The 19,468-nt window shown below is 41.9% G+C and overlaps 1 protein-coding gene across 2 annotated transcripts in view; it reads left to right on the top strand.

Annotated features, from left to right (window-relative positions):
• The window catches only part of LOC124719995, a 517,761-nt gene that overhangs the window by 478,389 nt on the left and 19,904 nt on the right, over positions 1-19,468 (top strand). For both annotated transcript variants that reach the window (XM_047245223.1, XM_047245222.1), the window contains one exon: positions 6,586-6,800. In XM_047245223.1, the coding sequence (XP_047101179.1) occupies positions 6,586-6,800 (215 nt within the window). The remainder of the gene's footprint in view (positions 1-6,585; positions 6,801-19,468) is intronic.

The following is a 19,468-nucleotide window of genomic DNA, read 5'->3' as shown; positions in this document are numbered from 1 at the left end:
TAAAGACTGCATATAGCCTACTCGATTCTGTTCAGTAGAAAGCCAGTGGCACAGTTCTTCCAGTATTCTATCAGTGTACTTTTTATTGACTATGCTTTGGTTAATAACGGTCCCAAATTTTAGCATAAGAGTTTGCTGCTCTTGAAAAATGTCATTACTCATTGATACAAAATACCCTGTGTCACAGGCTGACAGCAGTGAGAGAAGGCAGCAATGAGGGGCATTTTTTTCTGGGGTCACATTGGATTGTCTGTAGCCGTAGTGCCTTACACTAGGTTATTGACAGAGGACAGCTAAGTTTCTCCGTATTGTCAGTATAGAGTAAAATGGGTCCATGTGACATGTGTCGATATTTCCTCAATCAAATGTTTTCAGTAACTTTTCAAAGCCACTTCATTTCTATATTCATGTGCTGATCATGTGACATTCTTGAGTAGGACAGCTTTGAAAGACGTAAGTTTGTATTTAAATGACAATTTTTCTATTTCATTTTAGTGACACCTCGATCAGTAGGCATATCAATAGATATTCATTCGTTTAGTGCTCAAAACTATTTAGGTATTTTGATAATATGGGGCACAACACCTTGATTTCAAATTCATTAAATGCTTCTAAAATTACTGCATATTTTTCTCTTTGGTAGACTATATCGTACAGCGAGCGCTCTTTGATTCTATAGGAACAAAGTTACAAATATAGAAAGTAGAAACATAGCACTCTTTGTCAAAACTTGGTTTCTTAATGAAACAACACAAGCACTTGGGCCCCATAACAACAGAATACATTCCATACACTGGTAACATACCAAAGGAGGTCAGTCAGAAGAATATAATAAGTTTTTTCTGTCCGTCTTTCAAGATCTCAACCTGAGGAGACATATTGTGAACAAAAGCGTCATACACAAAGACACTAAAGCTGACAACAGCCGGGAGAACATCCACATCAACATCCAGTGACACCTTTCGGTGGAGCATGGTGTAACAGTCGGTTGGTGCCGTTAGGCCTTCCAAGGCCTGTATGGAAAATTTGAGTATATTTGTTTGTTTCCAATTATGGTACTAACATACCCAGTGTTAAACTCAGCTGGAACATGGTTCTCAAGGATAATTGATTTTACTTCAACAAGGCGTGGGGACCCACACTTTAGACATGAAAGTCTCAAAACTGTAACATCAATGACACAGTCTCAGGCTGAAACATATCATGATGAACGACAAAGTGGCTACATGCATGTATGTGCTTTGTGACATCCTGACCGACTGTTCTACCGGCTGTTGTCAGTTCTTGTGACCTTGTTTCCAGTAGCCCCTCACTTGGTGTGCACCCCATTCCAGTCCTCCCAGCAATGAAAAATCTCTTACAGTACTGGGATCAAACCTGGGTCCTCTACATAGCTGTTGATGTAGGCATATGAGTACACAGACATGGATATTAGCATAAAAAGAGGTTTTGGGCAGAGATTTAGGTTTAGAATGGTTTCTTGTCCTTAGCATCAGTTGCATCACCTCATTGCAGAAGAAACATAGACAGAAAAATAAAGTGATAACTTTAACAAATTATCACTGTAAATCGTAAGCATCATAACATCGTCGCACCACAGCCCCTTTTACTTGGTTTTGAAAACTTGACCAGGTTAGCAGAAAATGTCACCAAGGGCTGACATAAGAAGCCTTAGACAAGTGATTTAGATGCGACCCAGCGAGGCATACTTACACAAGAAGCCAACAGTAGCCTATACTGATATATCAAGAGGTGCTGCCTGGCCCTCACACTGGGGCAAGGTATTACATATCTGACCATAAAGTCCACAGCAGGTGCTGAAGCCCACTGACGCAGCAAAAGCACAGGAGCAGACGGTGACAGTGCTGACATTGATTGGGACAGTGGGTCACTTCTGTGGCCTAAGTGATGGTTTGGCAAAACAGTGGTGGGTGTGAACCAACGCACGTTGCACCACTTTCAGCTATACAGCGACTGTCACCACCTGCAGGTAGTTACGAGAGGTACTCCAGCTGTTGCTGCTATTAGACACCACCTTTGCTACCTGTGGAACTATATGCAGGACTTGGGCCTGATGCCGCTCGGTGGCCAACTGCTACCTTCTAGTCAGGGGATTTCCTTTCAGTCGGCTTCAACTGACTTCAGTGTGTCTACTGGGTGGCTCATGTTTGTCACCTGGGCTAAGTCACCACCTGAGTTGTGTGAGTACATCCTGATATTGTAGGCTCACCCCTGCAAACCACTGCCACTGCACCCTCCTCAGGGGTCCTTGGTTCAACTCTGCATGTTCAACTACTTCCCAATGTGACTCACATCTGCAGACCCTGCCATAGCGACGTCCCGATTACCTATCTGGAGTGCCGGCAATATAACTTCGCCTCAGCTGCCGCCTCAGCTCGATGTGGACATGCTAAATAGTGTCAGTTCCACGAGGCTGCGTGCTGAGTTCAGCACACGTCTCTTACTGGGACCAGCCTGTGACTTGCGGTACACTGTACTTCCGCCAAGGGTTAAACAAACTTGTGTAATTGCTGTTTTTATGACTTTCTGTTTCCATGAACCTGCTGTCTTGATAATCGACATTCAGCACTGTCTTCCAGGAATGTGAGTTCTGCGAGGTTCGCAGAACAGCTGCTGTGAAGTTTGGAAGGTAAGACCCTGAGGTACTGGCAGAATTGAAGCTGACTCCTGCTTGGGTAACTCACTTGGTAGAATACTTGCCCACGAAAGACAAAGATACCGAGTTCGCGTCTCGGTCCAGCACACAGTTTAAATCTGACAAGAAGTTTCATAGGAGGTTTAGGAGGTTGTGTTGCTCAGACTCGTCCAATGCAGGCCAGTGGAGTTCGTCTACCTCGGTGTAAGACAATCCATCATAGGTCGTTGCGTGAGTTAGTCACTCAGTATCTTTGATGAGGAGGACTGCCAAGGTTCCCTGCGTCTCCTTGGGCGGATTCCAACTGCCATCTCGTCCATTAGCAGTGGTGTGTGCAGAACAGACAAGACAATTTGCTTTTGCTGTAAATCCACAAACATGACAACTCTACCAGGGCACCCATACTCTACAGCAGCGATTCACAAGCGGTCAGTCCCTTCCTCTAGGGGGCTGTCGTAACTCTAGATGGGCAGTGCGAGCTTATTGACAACAAAAATATCAACTAAAAAATTTATTGACTTATTATAAGGGGTGAAAGCAAAATATGTTCTGACATAATAAAAACAGAAATGCACATTACATTAATATACACCTTGCAGAAAACGGCGGACAAGTTCATGGCGCCTCCATCGGTAATGCTGTAATTCAGTATGGTGTTGGCCCACCCTTAGCCTCTATGACAGCTTCCACTCTCGCAGGCATACGACCAATCAGATGCTGGAAGGTTTCTTGGAGAATGGCAGCTCATTCTTCAAGGAGTGCTGCACTGAGGAGAGGTATCGACATCGGTCGGTGAGGGCTGGCACGAAGTTGGCGTTCCAAAACGTCCCAGAGGTGTTCTATAGGAATCAGATCAGGACTCTGTGCAGGCCAGTCCATTACAGGGATGTTATTGTCGTGTAACCGCTCCGCCAAAGGCCGTGCATTATGAACAGATGCCTCATTGTGTTGAAACATGCAGTCGCCATCCCCGAATTACTCTTCAACATTGGGAAGCAAGAAGTTGCTTAAAACATCAATGTAGGCCGCTTCTGTGATCGTGCCACGCGAAAACAACAAGGGGTGCAAGCCCCCTCCATGAAAAACTCGACCACACCATAACACCACCGCCTCGAAATATTACTGTTGACACTACACACGCTGGCAGGTGACGTTCACCGGGCATTCGCCATACCCACACCCTGCCATCAGATCGCCACATTGTGCACCGTGATTCGTCACTCCACGCAGTGCTTTCCATTGTTCAGCAGTCCAATGTTTACGCTCGTTACACCAAGCGAGACGTCGTTCGGCATTTACCAGCGTGATGTGTGGCTCATGAGCAGCCGTTCGACCATGGAATCCAAGTTTTCTCACCTCCCGCCTAACTGTCATAGTACTTGCAGTGGATCCTGATGTAGTCTGGAATTCCTGTGTGATGGTCTGGATAGATGTCAGCCTCTGTCAGTCAACAGACGAGGTCGGCCTGTGCGCTTTTCTGCTGTACGTGTCCCTTCACGTTTCCACTTCACTATCACGTCAAAGTCCGTGAGTTCCGTGGGGCGCCCCATTCTGCACTCTCACGATGTCTAATGCTACTGAGGTCGTTAATATGTAGTACCTGGCAGTAGGTGGCATCACAATGCACCTAATTTGAAAAAAAATATGTTTTGGGGGATTTCCGGATACCTTTCATCACATAGTGTATAATGCACTTATAGACGGTTTTGTGTCAGTTTTACACAGTGCATTAAACAATTAACTTCTAAGCACCACATTCAAAATACGTTTAGCAGTTACTAATGACTCGCATAGGCCTGGTTCTGTCAGAGACAGCAAAGGACTTGGAAAGCAGTGGAACGGAATGGACAGTGTCTTGAGAGGAGGATATAAGATGAACATCAACAAAAGCAAAACGAGGATAATGGAATGTAGTCAAATTAAATCGGGTGATGCTGAGGGGATTAGATTAGGAAATGAGACACTTCAAGTAGTAAAGGAGTTTTGCTATTTAGGGAGTAAAATAACTGATGATGGCCGAAGTAGAGAGGATATAAAATGTAGACTGGCAATGGCAAGGAAATCGTTTCTGAAGAAGAGAAATTTGTTAACATCGAGTATAGATTTAAGTGTCAGGAAGTCGTTTCTGAAAGTATTTGTATGGAGTGTAGCCATGTATGGAAGTGAAACATGGACGATAACCAGTTTGGACAAGAAGAGAATAGAAGCTTTCGAAATGTGGTGCTACAGAAGAATGCTGAAGATAAGGTGGGTAGATCACGTAACTAATGAGGAGGTACTGAATAGGATTGGGGAGAAGAGAAGTTTGTGGCACAACTTGAGTAGAAGAAGGGATCGGTTGGTAGGACATGTTTTGAGGCATCAAGGGATCACAAATTTAGCATTGGAGGTCAGCGTGGAGGGTAAAAATCGTAGAGGTAGACCAAGAGATCAATACACTAAGCATATTCAGAAGGATGTAGGTTGCAGTAGGTACTGGGAGATGAAGAAGCTTGCACAGGATAGAGTAGCATGGAGAGCTGCATCAAACCAGTCTCAGGACTGAAGACCACCACAACAACAACAGGCCTGGCTTGCGCAGCAGAGTCTTTCGAAGGCAGCAGCCGTGATACTTAGCCTCTGCACTACGCACTGCCCTGACGTAATCCAGCCACTTTCCATGCACTGCTTGTAAGGCAAGGAGGAACGGAGGTCCATCGATTCTGGGTTTGTTAACGTAGTGGATCAGCGCTGCTAAATAGCAATGAATTTACATATCGTTGCTAATATGTAGGGTTCGTGCCTTTGTGACTTCCGTGTAAAATACTCAAAATACGTTGTGTATCGTTGTCTTCTGAGGAAGAAGGGTGGGGGAGGGGGATGAAAGTTGGCACCGAAAATTGGTTCAGGATCACTGAAAAGTTGAGAAATGCTCCTCTACAGGTCTGTTTCCTTTGCTCTCTCCAGCGCTTATTGGGCATGTAACTCATGTATAAATAGTAGGACTTACCCATAATTTGTTCGGAATACATTTGATATTCTGAATATAGTTTGTATTTTACACTGATGGCGTGAATCAGGTCCTAGACTTTCAGGTCTCTGTATAACTAGTAATTATTCTTAAATGTTTTCTTAAAATTCGATACATGCGGTTTCTGGAGAGAAGCATGTTTCATTGGGCCACTCAGCCTTCTTAAATTCCTTCTCTTCTTTTTCTTCTTTTACCTGGCCTTATCTGGTGTCCCTTGGATGGGTCCCTCCCCCCTCCCCTATAACGGTGGGTTCTGTAACCCTCCCATCTACTTCTAGCGTTATCCCATGTGAAAGTGTAAGAACAGGTTTTGAAATGTTTGTGAATCATATGTTCGGGACGTGCCTGCCAACCCAGTGTTCACGTAATCGGACGTCGGAAACCGCCTAAAAGCCACCACATCCAGATAGGCTAGCACACTAGCCCTCGCCGTTTATCTGCTGGGCGAATTCGGTATGGGACCAGCGTGCCTCTGCGAATCCTGGAAACAGTGTACTAAGTTCTGCTGTCTGGACGTGTGCTTAACCGTCTGAATGAGTCACTTTTACCTGAATTATACAATTCTCATTAAATACTTTGGCATGACAATAGAATTCAACTTCTCAAGAGTCTGAGACATTGCACTGAGATACCAGTCTTCATGAGCTTTGCATTTACTTTTTAAACTGAATTTTACATGCTGCGTTGCTCCTTTTTCACGGGTAACTATATTGGACTTGCATTATGCTTCCTGGAGTCGTTAATCTTCAATAAAATTTCCCATTTAAAAAAAGGACCACCTAATTTTTGTAATAGCCCGCCTTTACTTTAACCAGATTCGTTGGACTAGATGTATTCAGTTCCTAATTTTTGTTAGCAGATTTAACGTCAGTGAAAAAAATTAAATACTTTTTTCATTGTAATTCTTTCTATTTTTCAGCTTCCACCCCACCAGTAAATCTGAGAATAATCAACGCAACAGAGAACAGCATGTTGGTGGAGTGGGGCATGCCTGATAACATCAATGGACAGCTGAGATCTTTTATCATAATTGTTGAACAGATTGACACACAAGTTAATTCTAATGAATGTTGTGATGATATCCCATTGCAAGATTATCGTGTGTCTTCAGAGGAACCTTCTTACCAATATGAGGTATATGGACGAATGTTACAACCTATTTCATACAAGTCTTTAAGTTATGGTCTCTTAAAGGAATAGGGAATAGGGAGTTATCTCTTACTAACTAAAATAATTGACGAATACTTTAGGAATAGTGAATTGCCTCTTACTAACTACTAACTAGCTACTATCTTACTCAAGTAAGAAAATAAAATTTCAGGATACAAAAGACACAATCTCAGATCTCTTGGTCAATAGGAAATGACAGTGTAGAGAGGGTGGTGTCCCTCAAACCGTTAAGTGAAAACAACATCACGTGAGCTAGTTCTCAGTACTGGACGGCTTTTGTTATTTATTTGCCTATCGGTTACATCCCGAACAAAGCCACAAAAAAATTTCAAGCGCTCCTAAAGAGCAGTGGAACTCACGTAACGCTAGGTATAGAAAGCTGTCTGAAATTTACAGCAATGCTATTTCTAGAGTAAATCTAATCGTATATCCAAAAGATCATCTAATAGAAAATGGATGTAATGCATCCATCACAGTAGATAAAAAATGCTTGTCCTTTGAGACAGACATTGAAGCTGCATTTGAGACTGTTTGTGCAAAACACAGTACCATCAGTCGGCGCAGGCGGACTGATGGCTCCTTCTACAGACAACTAGACATCCTCATGTGTAGCCAAAACGTTAAATGAAAAACCCACGTCACAAGAATGCATGTTCCCCAGTCACATACTCATCACTGAAGGACTATTTTGTTATCCAACATTTGGTTAGGATGATTTCAATAAGTGGACATCCTAATAAACCTAGGTGATTAATTTGAAAGTTACTTAGAACACATACTTTAGTAGCGCCTAATGACGGAAATGTATGAGGGTCGTTTGAAGAGTTCTCGGAATATATCCACATGTGTAGCCAAAACGTTTAATGAAAAACCCACTTCACTAGAATGTATTTTCCCCAGTAATGCTCTCATCACTGAAGGACTCTTTTGTCATCCAACATTTGGTTAGGATGATTTCAATAAGTGGACATCTTAATAACCTAGGTGATTAATTTGAAAGTTACTTAGAACACATACTTTTGTAGCGCCTCATGATGAAATTGTATGAGGGTGGTTTGTGAAGTTCTTGGAATCATCACGAGAGGTCAGCGCTAGCACAACGAGTTGTTCACGTGATATTCATTGGACTGTAGCCTGTAAACACGTGCCACGTCAGTGCTCTCGAAAGAGATGTGTGGCGGTGAAGTGGCTGTGTTGTTGATCCCACGTAGAGATTTGCGAAGATGGTAAAATCGAAATTCGAGCAGTGATTAAGTACTTCGTAAAGAAAGGTATGAAAGCAAAGAGTATTCATGCTGGTTTACAGAATACATTGGGGGACTCTGCTCCTTTACACTGAACTGCTTCCAGGTGGAGAAATGCATTTAAAAATTTTCGGTAGAGCTTTGATGATGATCCGCACAGTGGTCGGCCAAGATGTGTCACAACACCAGAAATCATTGCAAAAGTGCACTAAATATTCACGGAGGATCGCCGATTGAAAATGCGAGAAACTGCTCTTGCTTGTCAGACATCATCAGAAAGAGTATATCCCATTTTAACTGAAGAATTAGAAATAAAAAAGTTATCTGCAAGATGGGTGCCGCGAATCTTGACGCTGGATCAAAAACGCGTGAGAATGGACATATATGAGCAATGTTTGGCCAGTTTCAGGAGAAACGAACAAGATTTTTTGGGCCGGTTTGTGAACACAGATTAAACTTCGATGCACTACTAAACCCCAGAGACAAAACAACAGTCAAGGCAGTGGAAACATGCTGATTCTCCTCCACCAAAGGAAGCAAAGACAATTCCTTTGGTGGGAAAGGTCATGGCATCAGTGTTCTGAGATGCGAAGGGGATTCTGTTTGTATATTAACTCCCCACTGTGCAACCAATTACTGGAAAATACTATGCTAACCTCCTGGGAAAATTGCAACAAAATATAAGCGATAAAAGGCCACGTTTAGCAAGGAAGAGTGTCATCTTCCATCGAGACAATGCACGCCCGCACACATGTGCCGTCATCATGAAAAAATTACGCAAACTAAGGTACGAATTGTTGCCACACCCGCCTTATTCACCTGATATGGTTCCGTCAGACTTCCATCTCTTCCCAAAACTGCAAAACTTTCTTGGTGGACGAAGGTTCACTTCGACCGAAGAACTGATAGCCAGAGTTGACATCTATTTTGCAGGCCTGGAGGAAACTCATTTTAGAGATGGGAACAAGGCACTGTCACATCGTTGGACCAAGTGAATTAATCTTCAAAAAGACTACATTCAAAAATAAAATAGTTTCAGTGATGTAAGTATTTTTTTCCTATTCCGTTCTGAGAACTTTTCAAACCCCCCTCCTATTACCTCTAATGGCAACAAGTAGAGCAGACCATTTAGATGATTTCTGTCTTGAGACTAGTGCCAGTGACTGTTAGGTAGTTCGTAATTAGAGAGTTCAACTAAGAGATACAAGAAGATTTATATATTTAGTAAAGTAGATAAAGTGGCAACAGTGTCATACCTCGAAGGAGAACTGGAAACATTTGGCTCTGCGCAGGAACATGTAAAAGAAATATGGCTTAGCTGTAGGAAAATTGCTCACCAAGCACTACATAGATATGTATCTAACGTAACAGTTTACGATGGGAGGACCCTTCATGCTATATAGCAGCCATAACGAAACTGACTACTGCACATTAGATGAAATATAAAGTACAGCACTGTAGATAGACATTATAAATGAAACGTGTGATTATATGTAAAAGCTGTCAGTGACATCCACAATATTGTTCAGACAATTGTGAATGACACAGTAACTGAAGGTAAAGGTAGCGAAGCAAAATCAGAAGTGCTAATTGCGTTGACAAAAGTTGCCTTAACTGTGAAAAATTCATGAGTACTGTCCCAGTTTAATTTTATCGCCACTGCAAAGATGATGGATACCCATACAGATATTGGTAAGTATTGTTGGGGAATAGCTGATGTCGTCAGATTTGAACAACTCCTCATGATCTGATGGTATCCCTATAAGAATCCGTTCAAATTTGCCGCTAAGTTACTCTCTCGTTTAACCATAGCACGAGGGTAAGTCAATTATTATCCGCAAAGTAGTTATAAAATTTTATTGTAATCAAATAGGAAACTTACAAGAACATCATTTTTAGACATCGTAGTACAAGCTTCCTGATGCTCGCATAAAAGAAGGTTCTCGGTTGAGCTGCAACCCAGAAATGCTACGATTCTTCCACTACTTCGTCCGAGACAAATCGACGGCCCTTTAATGCCTGTTTGAGTGGACCAAACAAGTGATAGTCAGAAGGGACAAGATCGCGACTATATGGAGGATGATCCAGTACTTGAAATTTGAGTTTCTGGAGCGTTTCAGCAGTGTGGGCAGCAGTATGCGACGGACATTGTCGTGCAACAACACAACACCTTGTGACAGCAATCCTCGGCGTTTGCTTCGAATTGCGGGCTTTAGCCTGGCTGTAACCATCTCACTGTAACCATCTCACTGTAACGTACATTGTTTATTGCTGTGCCCCTTTCCCCGTAATGTTCCAGTACTGGACCTTGTGCGTCCCAAGAAATAGTAAGTATAATTTTTCCTGCGGTCGGTTGGGTCTTTTTGTTGCACAGCGAATTTGAATGTTTCCGTTCCATACTCGGCCATCTACTCTCCGACTCGTGATGATAGATCCATTTTTCGTTACCAGTAATGATCGTGTCTAAGAAGTTGTCCCCTTCATTATCATATCGATCCAGATATCCAAGCGCGTTTTGTTTATGCGACTGTGTGAGTTGTTTTGGGACCCAAACCTTATGAAACCCAAGTCTATTGTGGACGATTTCGTGGGCAGAACTGTGACTAATTTGCTGATGATGTGCCACTTCGTCAATAGTTAACCGCTTGTCTAAGTGATTCATTTCACGGGAACGCTCAGTGGTTTCTTCGTTTGTGGCGGGCAACGGTCGTCATGCTCCTTCATCGTGTGTAACACTTGTGCGACCATTTCGGGATTTTTCAGTCCATTCTTAGACACTCTGTTGTGGCAAAACACTATTCCTGTACTGTACCGAACGTCTTCGATGAGTTTCGGCCCCTGACACGACTTCCGATCACAAGAAACGGATCACTGGATGCTGCTCTCCTTTATGCAAATAGACTGTGGAGCAGCCATGATTAACAGCACGGCAGCGATAACGAAACTAACCTAGCAGCTTGAAAATTATAATAAGCAAAGCATGCTTTATCAACATAAAACGACACTAGCACGGAAAGAAACAAAAATATAACTAAATTTCAGATAATAATTGACTTACCCTCATGTACGGTATACCCAGTGAACAAAAAGTGTGCCCAGATGGAACGAAGCACAAGCCACACTTGTCTAGAAGCAGCTGCCTGAAGTTGTCCAAGAAACCTTCGTCCAGTATCTTCGAGACCCGTCCGTTGTAAAATATTATAACAAATTCTGAGCCCAATGACCTCCATCATACCAACCAGAGAACATCGGTCGAACCCAATTCACGCTTTTCCAGCACAACAGGCGGAAAGTCAGGGATCAAAGCAGTCATGTGGATGCTACAAGGGTCACTCCAAAAGAAATGCACACAATTTTTTTTTTCAAAATCTATCTTTTATTCTACATGTTTGAAAGTATTACAGTGTGTAGATACATCCTTTAGGAAAAATATTTAATTTCTCCACATAATTTCCATCCCTCTCAACTGCCTTACGCCATCTTTGAACCAGGGCCCGTATACCCGCACGGTAAGATTCTGGACCAACCTGTTGGAGACACTGTTTGGCAGCGTGCACAAGGGAACCATCATCTTCAAACCTTGTTCCACGAAGAGAGTCTTTCAGTTTGCCAAAGAGATGATAGTCACACGGAGCCAGCTCAGGACTGTAAGGAGGGTGTTTCAGTGTTGTCCATCCGAGTTTTGTGATCGCTTCCACGGTTTTTTGACTGACATGTGGACATGCATTGTCCTGCAACAGCAAAATATCCTGCTTTTGCCGATGTGGTCGAACACGACTCAGTCGAGCTTGAAGTTCCTTCAGTGTCGTCACATATGCATCAAAATTTACAGTGGTTCCACTTGGCATGATGTCCACAAGCAGGAGTCCATCGGAATTGAAAAACACCGTAGCCCTAACTTTTCTAGCAGAAGATGTGGCTTTGAATTTTTTTCTTGGGTAAATTTGCCTGATGCCACTCCATTGATTGCCTCTTCGTGTCTGGTGAAAAATGATGGAGCCATGTTTCATCACCTGTCACAATTCTTCCAAAAAATTTATTTCCACCGTTCTCGTACTGTTCCAAAAGTTCGCTGGATACCGTTTTTCTTGTTTCTTTGTGAGCCACTGTCAACATCCTAGGAACCCACCTGGCACAAACCATCTTTAACGGCAACACTTTCAGTATTCTGCAAACACTCCTTCCCCTATCCCAACGTAGCGCGACAATTCGTTCACTGTGAAGCGTCTGTCAGCAGTCTCCAATTCGTTAACTCTTTGCACATTGTCTGGAGTGTGTGCAGTACGAGGCCTGCCGCTGCGAGGACAATCCTCAATATTGCCATGCCCGCTTTCATCACGTAACCTGCTTGCCCACTGATTAACTGTACTGCCATCGACAGCAGCATCTCCATACACCTTTTTCGACCTCTTGTGGATGTTTCCCACTGTCTCGTTTTCACAGCACAGGGATTCTATGACAGCACGTTGCTTCTGACGAACGTCAAGTGTAGCACCTATTTTGAAGACATGCTGTGACGGCCCCACTCACGGAAACAGGTTGAATTAAGTTTGAAAACAAGTGGCAAGGATGTATCTACGCACTATAAAACTTTCACACATGCAGAATGAAAACTGTATTTTTACAAAAATTGTGTGCATTTTTTTTGGAGTGACCCTCGTATATCTCTACACATCAAAAAACCTTTGACTCAGTACTCCGCCGACGTTTATTAACAAATGTACGATAGCTTAGAACGATATTTGTCCCCTGGCTCAATAGCGACAAGTCAGCTGTTTATTCTCCTCGGCAGCTGTGGCTTGATACTGCTCTGCAGCGTCACAGGTTCATCCACTGACCGTCAAAAATTACTGTTGGCATTTTCCGTCGATACGTCTATGAACATCAATTTGTGACTAATTTGCATGACTCCTACGTTGTGTGTCATTTTCTATTGTCTAAGATAATTTTCTGTTATAGCATGTCATTGTTGGATGATTTTTTTTTTTTTTTTTTTTTTGAAACCCGAACATCTTAGACCCTCGTGTGAAGGGCTATTCATAACTGTAAGTTAATATCTCTCTATATTACTGCCGATAACGGAAGGTATACTGGTGACTGCAAGAAAACTGACAGATTACCGTGTGGCGCTTTGGGATAATAAACCGTGTAGTGATGACTGCAACAAAATTGAAAGATTATTGTGTGGTACCTTGGGATGATAAACTGTGTACTGGTGGCTGCAACAAAATTGACAGATTATTGTGTGGTACCTTGGGATAATAAACTGTGTACTGGTGGCTGCAACAAAATTGACAGATTATTGTGTGGTACCTTGGGATGATAAACTGTGTACTGGTGGCTGCAACAAAATTGACAGATTATTGTGTGGTACCTTGGGATGCCCCCCCCCCCCCCCCCCCCCCATGAACCACGCACCTTTGCGTTGGTGGGGAGGCTTGCGTGCCTCAGCGATACAGATGACTGTACCGTAGGTGCAACCACAATGGAGGGGTATCTGTTGAGAGGCCAGACAAACGTGTGGTTCCTGAAGAGGGGCAGCAGCCTTTTCAGTAGTTGCAGGGGCAACAGTCTGGATGATTAACTGATCTGGCCTTGTAACACTAACCAAAATAGCCTTGCTGTTCTGGCACTGCGAACAGCTGAAAGCAAGGGGAAACTACAGCCGTAATTTTTCCCGAGGGCATGCAGCTTTACTGTATGATTACATGATGATGGCGTCCTCTTGGGTAAAATATTCCGGAGGTAAAATAGTCCCCCATTCGGATCTCCGGGCGGGGACTACTCAAGAGGATGTCGTTATCAGGAGAAAGAAAACTGGCGTTCTACGGATCGGAGCGTGGAATGTCAGATCCCTTAATCGGGCAGGTAGGTTAGAAAATTTAAAAAGGGAAATCGATAGGTTGAAGTTAGATATAGTGGGAATTAGTGAAGTTCGGTGGCAGGAGGAACAAGACTTCTGGTCAGGTGACTACAGGGTTATAAACACAAAATCAAATAGGGGTAATGCAGGAGTAGGTTTAATAATGAATAGGAAAATGGGAATGCGGGTAAGCTACTACAAACAGCATAGTGAACGCATTATTGTGGCCAAGATAGATACGAAGACCACGCCTACTATAGTTGTACAAGTTTATATGACAACTAGCTCTGCAGATGACGAAGAAATTGAAGAAATGTATGATGAAATAAAAGAAATTATTCAGATTGTGAAGGGAGACGAAAATTTAATAGTCATGGGTGACTGGAATTCGAGTGTAGGAAAAGGGAGAGAAGGAAACATAGTAGGTGAATATGGATTGGGGGACAGAAATGAAAGAGGAAGCCGCCTGGTCGAATTTTGCACAGAGCACAACATAATCATAACTAACACTTGGTTTAAGAATCATGAAAGAAGGTTGTATACATGGAAGAACCCTGGAGATACTAAAAGGTATCAGATAGATTATATAATGGTAAGACACAGCTTTAGGAATCAGGTTTTAAATTGTAAGACATATCCAGGGGCAGATGTGGACTCTGACCGCAATCTATTGGTTATGAACTGTAGATTAAAACTGAAGAAACTGCAAAAAGGCGGGAATTTAAGGAGATGGGACTTGGATAAACTGACTAAACCAGAGGTTGCACAGAGATTCAGGGACAGCATAAGGGAACAGTTGACAGAAATGGGGGAAAGAAATACAGTAGAAGAAGAATGAGTAGCTTTGAGGGATGAAGTAGTGAAGGCAGCAGAGGAACAAGTAGGTAAAAAGACGAGGGCTAGTAGAAATCCCTGGGAAACAAAAGATATATTGAATTTAATTGATGAAAGGAGAAAATATAAAAATGCAGTAAATGAAGCAGGCAAAAAGGAATACAAACGTCTCAAAAATGAGATTGACAGGAAGTGCAAAATGGCTAAGCAGGGATGGCCAGAGGACAAATGTGAGGATGTAGAGGCTTATCTCACTAGGGGTAAGACAGATACTGCGTACAGGAAAATTAAAAAGACCTTTGGAGAAAAGAGAATGACTTGTATGAATATCAAGAGGTCAGATGGAAACCCAGTTCTACGCAAAGAATGGAAAGCAGAAAGGTGGAAGGAGTATATAGAGGGTCTATACAAGGGCGAGGTACTTGAGGACAATATTATGGAAATGGAAGAGGATGTAGATGAAGATGAAATGGGAGATACGATACTGCGTGAAGAGTTTGACAGAGCACTGAAAGACCTGAGTCGAAACAAGTCCCCCAGAGTAGACAACATTACATTAGAACTACTGACAGCCTTGGGAGAGCCAGTCCTGACAAACCTCTACCATCTGGTGAGCAAGATGTATGAGACAGGCGAAATACCTTCAGACTTCAAGAAGAATGTAATAATTCCAATCCCAAAGAAAGCAGGTGTTCACAGATGTAAAAATTACCGAACTATCAGTTTTATAAGTCACAGCTGCAAAACACTAACGCGAATTCTTTACAGACGAATGGAAAAACTGATAGAAGCCGACCTCGGGGAAGATCAGATTGGACTCCATAGAAATGTTGGAACACGTGAGGCAATACTGAGCCTGCGACTTATCTCAGAAGAAAGATTAAGGAAAGACAAACCTACATTTCTAGTATTTGTAGACTTAGAGAAAGCTTTTGACAATGTTGATTGGAATACTCACTTTCAAATTCTGAAGGTGGCAGGGGTAAAATACAGGGAGCGAAAGGCTACTTACAGATTGTACAGAAAGCAGATGGCAGTTATAAGAGTCGAGGGGTATGAAAGGGAAGCAGTGGTTGGGAAGGGAGTGAGACAGGGTTGTAGCCTATACCCAATGTTATTCAATCTGTATATTGAGCAAGCAATAAGGGAAACAAAAGAAAAGTATGAAGTAGGAATTAAAATCCATGGAGAAGAAATAAAAATTTTGAGGTTCGCTGATGACATTGTAATTCTGTCAGAGTCAGCAAAGGACTTGGAAGAGCAGTTGAGCGAAATGGACAGTGTCTTGAAAGGAGGGTATAAGATGAACATCAACAAAAGTAAAATTAGGATAATGGAATGTAGTCTAATGAAGTTGGGTGATGCTGAGGGAATTAGATTAGGAAATGAGACACTTAAAGTAATAAAGGAGTTTTGCTATTTAGGGAGCAAAATAACTGATCATGGTTGAAGTAGAGAGGATATAAAATGTAGACTAGCTATGGCAAGGAAAGCGTTTCTGAAGAAGAAAAATTTGTTAACATCGAGTGTAGAGTTAAGTGCCAGGAAGTCGTTTCTGAAAGTATTTGTATGGAGTGTAGCCATGTATGGAAGTGAAACGTGGACGATAAATAGTTTAGACAAGAAGAGAATAGAAGCTTTCGAAATGTGGTGCTACAGAAGAATGCTGATGATTAGATGGTTAGATCACATAACTAATGAGGAGGTATTGAATAGAATTTGGGAGAAGAGGAGCTTGTGGCACAACTTGAGTAGAAGAAGGGATCGGTTGGTAGGACATGTTCTGAGACATCGAGGGATCACCAATTTAGTATTGCAGGGCAGCGTGGTGGGTAAAAATCGTAGAGGGAGACCAAGAAATGGATACACTAAGAAGATTCAGAAGGATGTAGGCTGCAGTAGTTGGAGATGAAGAAGCTTGCACAGGATAGAGTAGCATGGAGAGCTGCATCAAACCAGTCTCAGGACTGAAGACCACAACAACAACAACCTTAGAATGATAAACTGTGTACTGGTGACTGCAAAAAAATGGACAGATTATTGTGAGGCACTACGGGATAATAAATTGTGATGGCTCTGACAAAATTGACAGATTATTGCATGGTACTATGGGAAAACGCGTTTGACATCGTATTATAGGAGAAGAAATTTAATAACTTGTAACTTAATCGTACTTTATGGCATTTCGACATTTCCTACACTTATCCATTTATTCGAATACTCTTTATCTATGAGATATCTGTACTTGCCAGGAAGGAAATTTTACCATTGGTCTGTCAAATTCACATACGGAAGAAATTGCACTTATAGAGTGGATCCGGTAACAGTTGATGAAATATGTATAGAAGCAGTAAGAGTATTAGCTCCTAAAAGTAACATAACTGTGGGCGAGAAGAATGCTCCTAAACACCTTGATGAGGACAACAGTATTATCATTCTCCCTCCTGACAACGGCAATGAAACAGTTTTGGAATTTGGCCCACTATCACAGTAAGGTTATTGATTTATTATTTCTTCAGACATACAGGAAGTGGATTAATTGATCTAGTGATTGCCCGCGAAAGGCAAAGGTCCCGAGTTCGAGTCTCGGTCGGGCACACAGTTTATAATCTGCCAGGAAGTTTCATATCAGCGCACACTCCGCTGCAGAGTGAAAATCTCATTCTGTAGAAATGATTTGTTTTCGTGAGCATGTTAATGGTTTTAATCCAAATATTCGATTCAGTGTGGAGTAGGAGGTAGATCGATGGGTTCTGGAAAGAAGATGGAATCATGGCTCACACTGTAAAATGAAATTGTATGTCCATCGACCGTTCCTACCCTGGGATTGAAACCATCATCCACGACAAAAAGCGATGTTTTACAGAAACGTGGATAGAGCGAGGAACATCTGTGAACCAGATCTGCTGGAAACATCATTTTAGTATCTCACCAATGCATTCCTAAATAACGAATATCCGTATGCAGAAATAACAAAGACGTTAGGATAGACATGAGAAGGTCATAACGAAGTACAGGTGTCTGCGTAGTTCAAGGTTTTCCTGACGTTCGTAAAATACATTACTGACGGCACAGGAAAGATGGTGAGTAAATGAAATATCGCTGTAATCTGCAAATCCATCCGGAAGATACAGGAACACCTTAATTCGGCCAAGGGTGCTCCCAAACCGCTGAAAACAGCCGGAGTTTGCAGGATACCGCGCAGTTGTGGAGACGTATACTTTGGCACAACTAAAAGATCGGTCAGAAAGCAGCTACAACAACACCTAAGCAATTGTAGAAGGGGAGAAACTGTCATAGCAGCTCTTATGGAACATGCTTTGTGACAAGGAGACCACGGGACTCGTTTTGGTAACACCCAAGTTCTGGCAGCCACAAGCAAATATTATGAAACACCGTAAAGAAACCCCATAGAAATCACTAGACATGCTAATAATTTTCAGCAGTAAGAGGCCGCTGTGAAACTAAACGCTCCCTTGATTCCGGTGCAGAAGAAGATGCTTACCATGGGGTGCTAGTAACAACGGACACTGGCCGAATACAAATGGGGTATTCAAAACATATAACGTCATGAGTCTGCCTGGGAGCAAATGGAGACGAAATTTTGCATCAATTAGTAGTGAGGACAAGCCTCGTGTTGATATTTCCTAAGAAACTTTCATCCCCCTAACCTGTTTCTTTACATCTAACTGACAAGTCAAATACCAGTTTTCATAGATTTAGCTATAAATATTTGTTAATACAATAAATATTTTCATCCCCCAAGGGAATGAATTTACTAAAACAGTGAAACACGTTACTTTATATATACAACACAAAATCCATTTTCAAATTTTCATAATTTCGCTTTGAAAACGTTTTCATAATGAAATAATATCATAAAACATAACATCCTCTATTTCACTCCCTTGGGGGGTCAAATTTCCAAAAACACTGAATCACGTACTTTTTTCATTTTTAACTGAAAGATCAAATACCACTTTTCATACCAGTTGCTTTACACATGTTTTAATAGTTCCTTACTTATTATTCATATGCAAAACAACTTTCGCCCCTATTTTACCCCCTTGCCATTTAATTTCCAAAAATTCTGTAGTTAGTACTTTTTAATTCTCTCTGGGAAAATAAATCATAGCTCGATCTTTAAAATTGCCTTAATGGCGACACATTTTCAAAAAGTTTTTCCTTCCCTGTTTCACCCATATAGGGGTTAAATTTCCAAAAACAGTGAATTCCTATTTCTCTCATTTGTAACTGAGAAGTCAAACAGCAGTTTTCCTACATTTTGCTTTAAAATGCTTTCACAACGAAATATTTTCATAAAACATTTCACCTCCCTATTTCACCCTCTTAGGGACTTAATTTCCAAAAACAGTGACATGCATATTTTTTTGTTTCTAACAGAGGAGCCAAACACAGGTTTTCATAGAATTAGCTACAAGAATGTTAGCATAATAAGATATTTCCACTATCATCCCTTATTCCACCCCCATACCAGTTGAATTTCCTAAAACAGTGATACATGTAGTTTTTTGTCTACCCAAGAAGTCAAATGCAAATTTTCATGAATTTAGCATGGAGAGTGTGTCCATAATGAAATATTTCATGAAACTCTTTGGTTGCTATTTCAAACCCCATAGAGGTCAAAATTCCAGAAACACTTTTTTACTTGTAACCACGATGTTAAATAC

Source organism: Schistocerca piceifrons, chromosome 11 (assembly GCF_021461385.2).
Source record: "Schistocerca piceifrons isolate TAMUIC-IGC-003096 chromosome 11, iqSchPice1.1, whole genome shotgun sequence".
NCBI classification, from domain to species: Eukaryota; Metazoa; Arthropoda; class Insecta; order Orthoptera; family Acrididae; genus Schistocerca; species Schistocerca piceifrons.
This window is presented reverse-complemented; position numbering and strand designations above follow the sequence as displayed.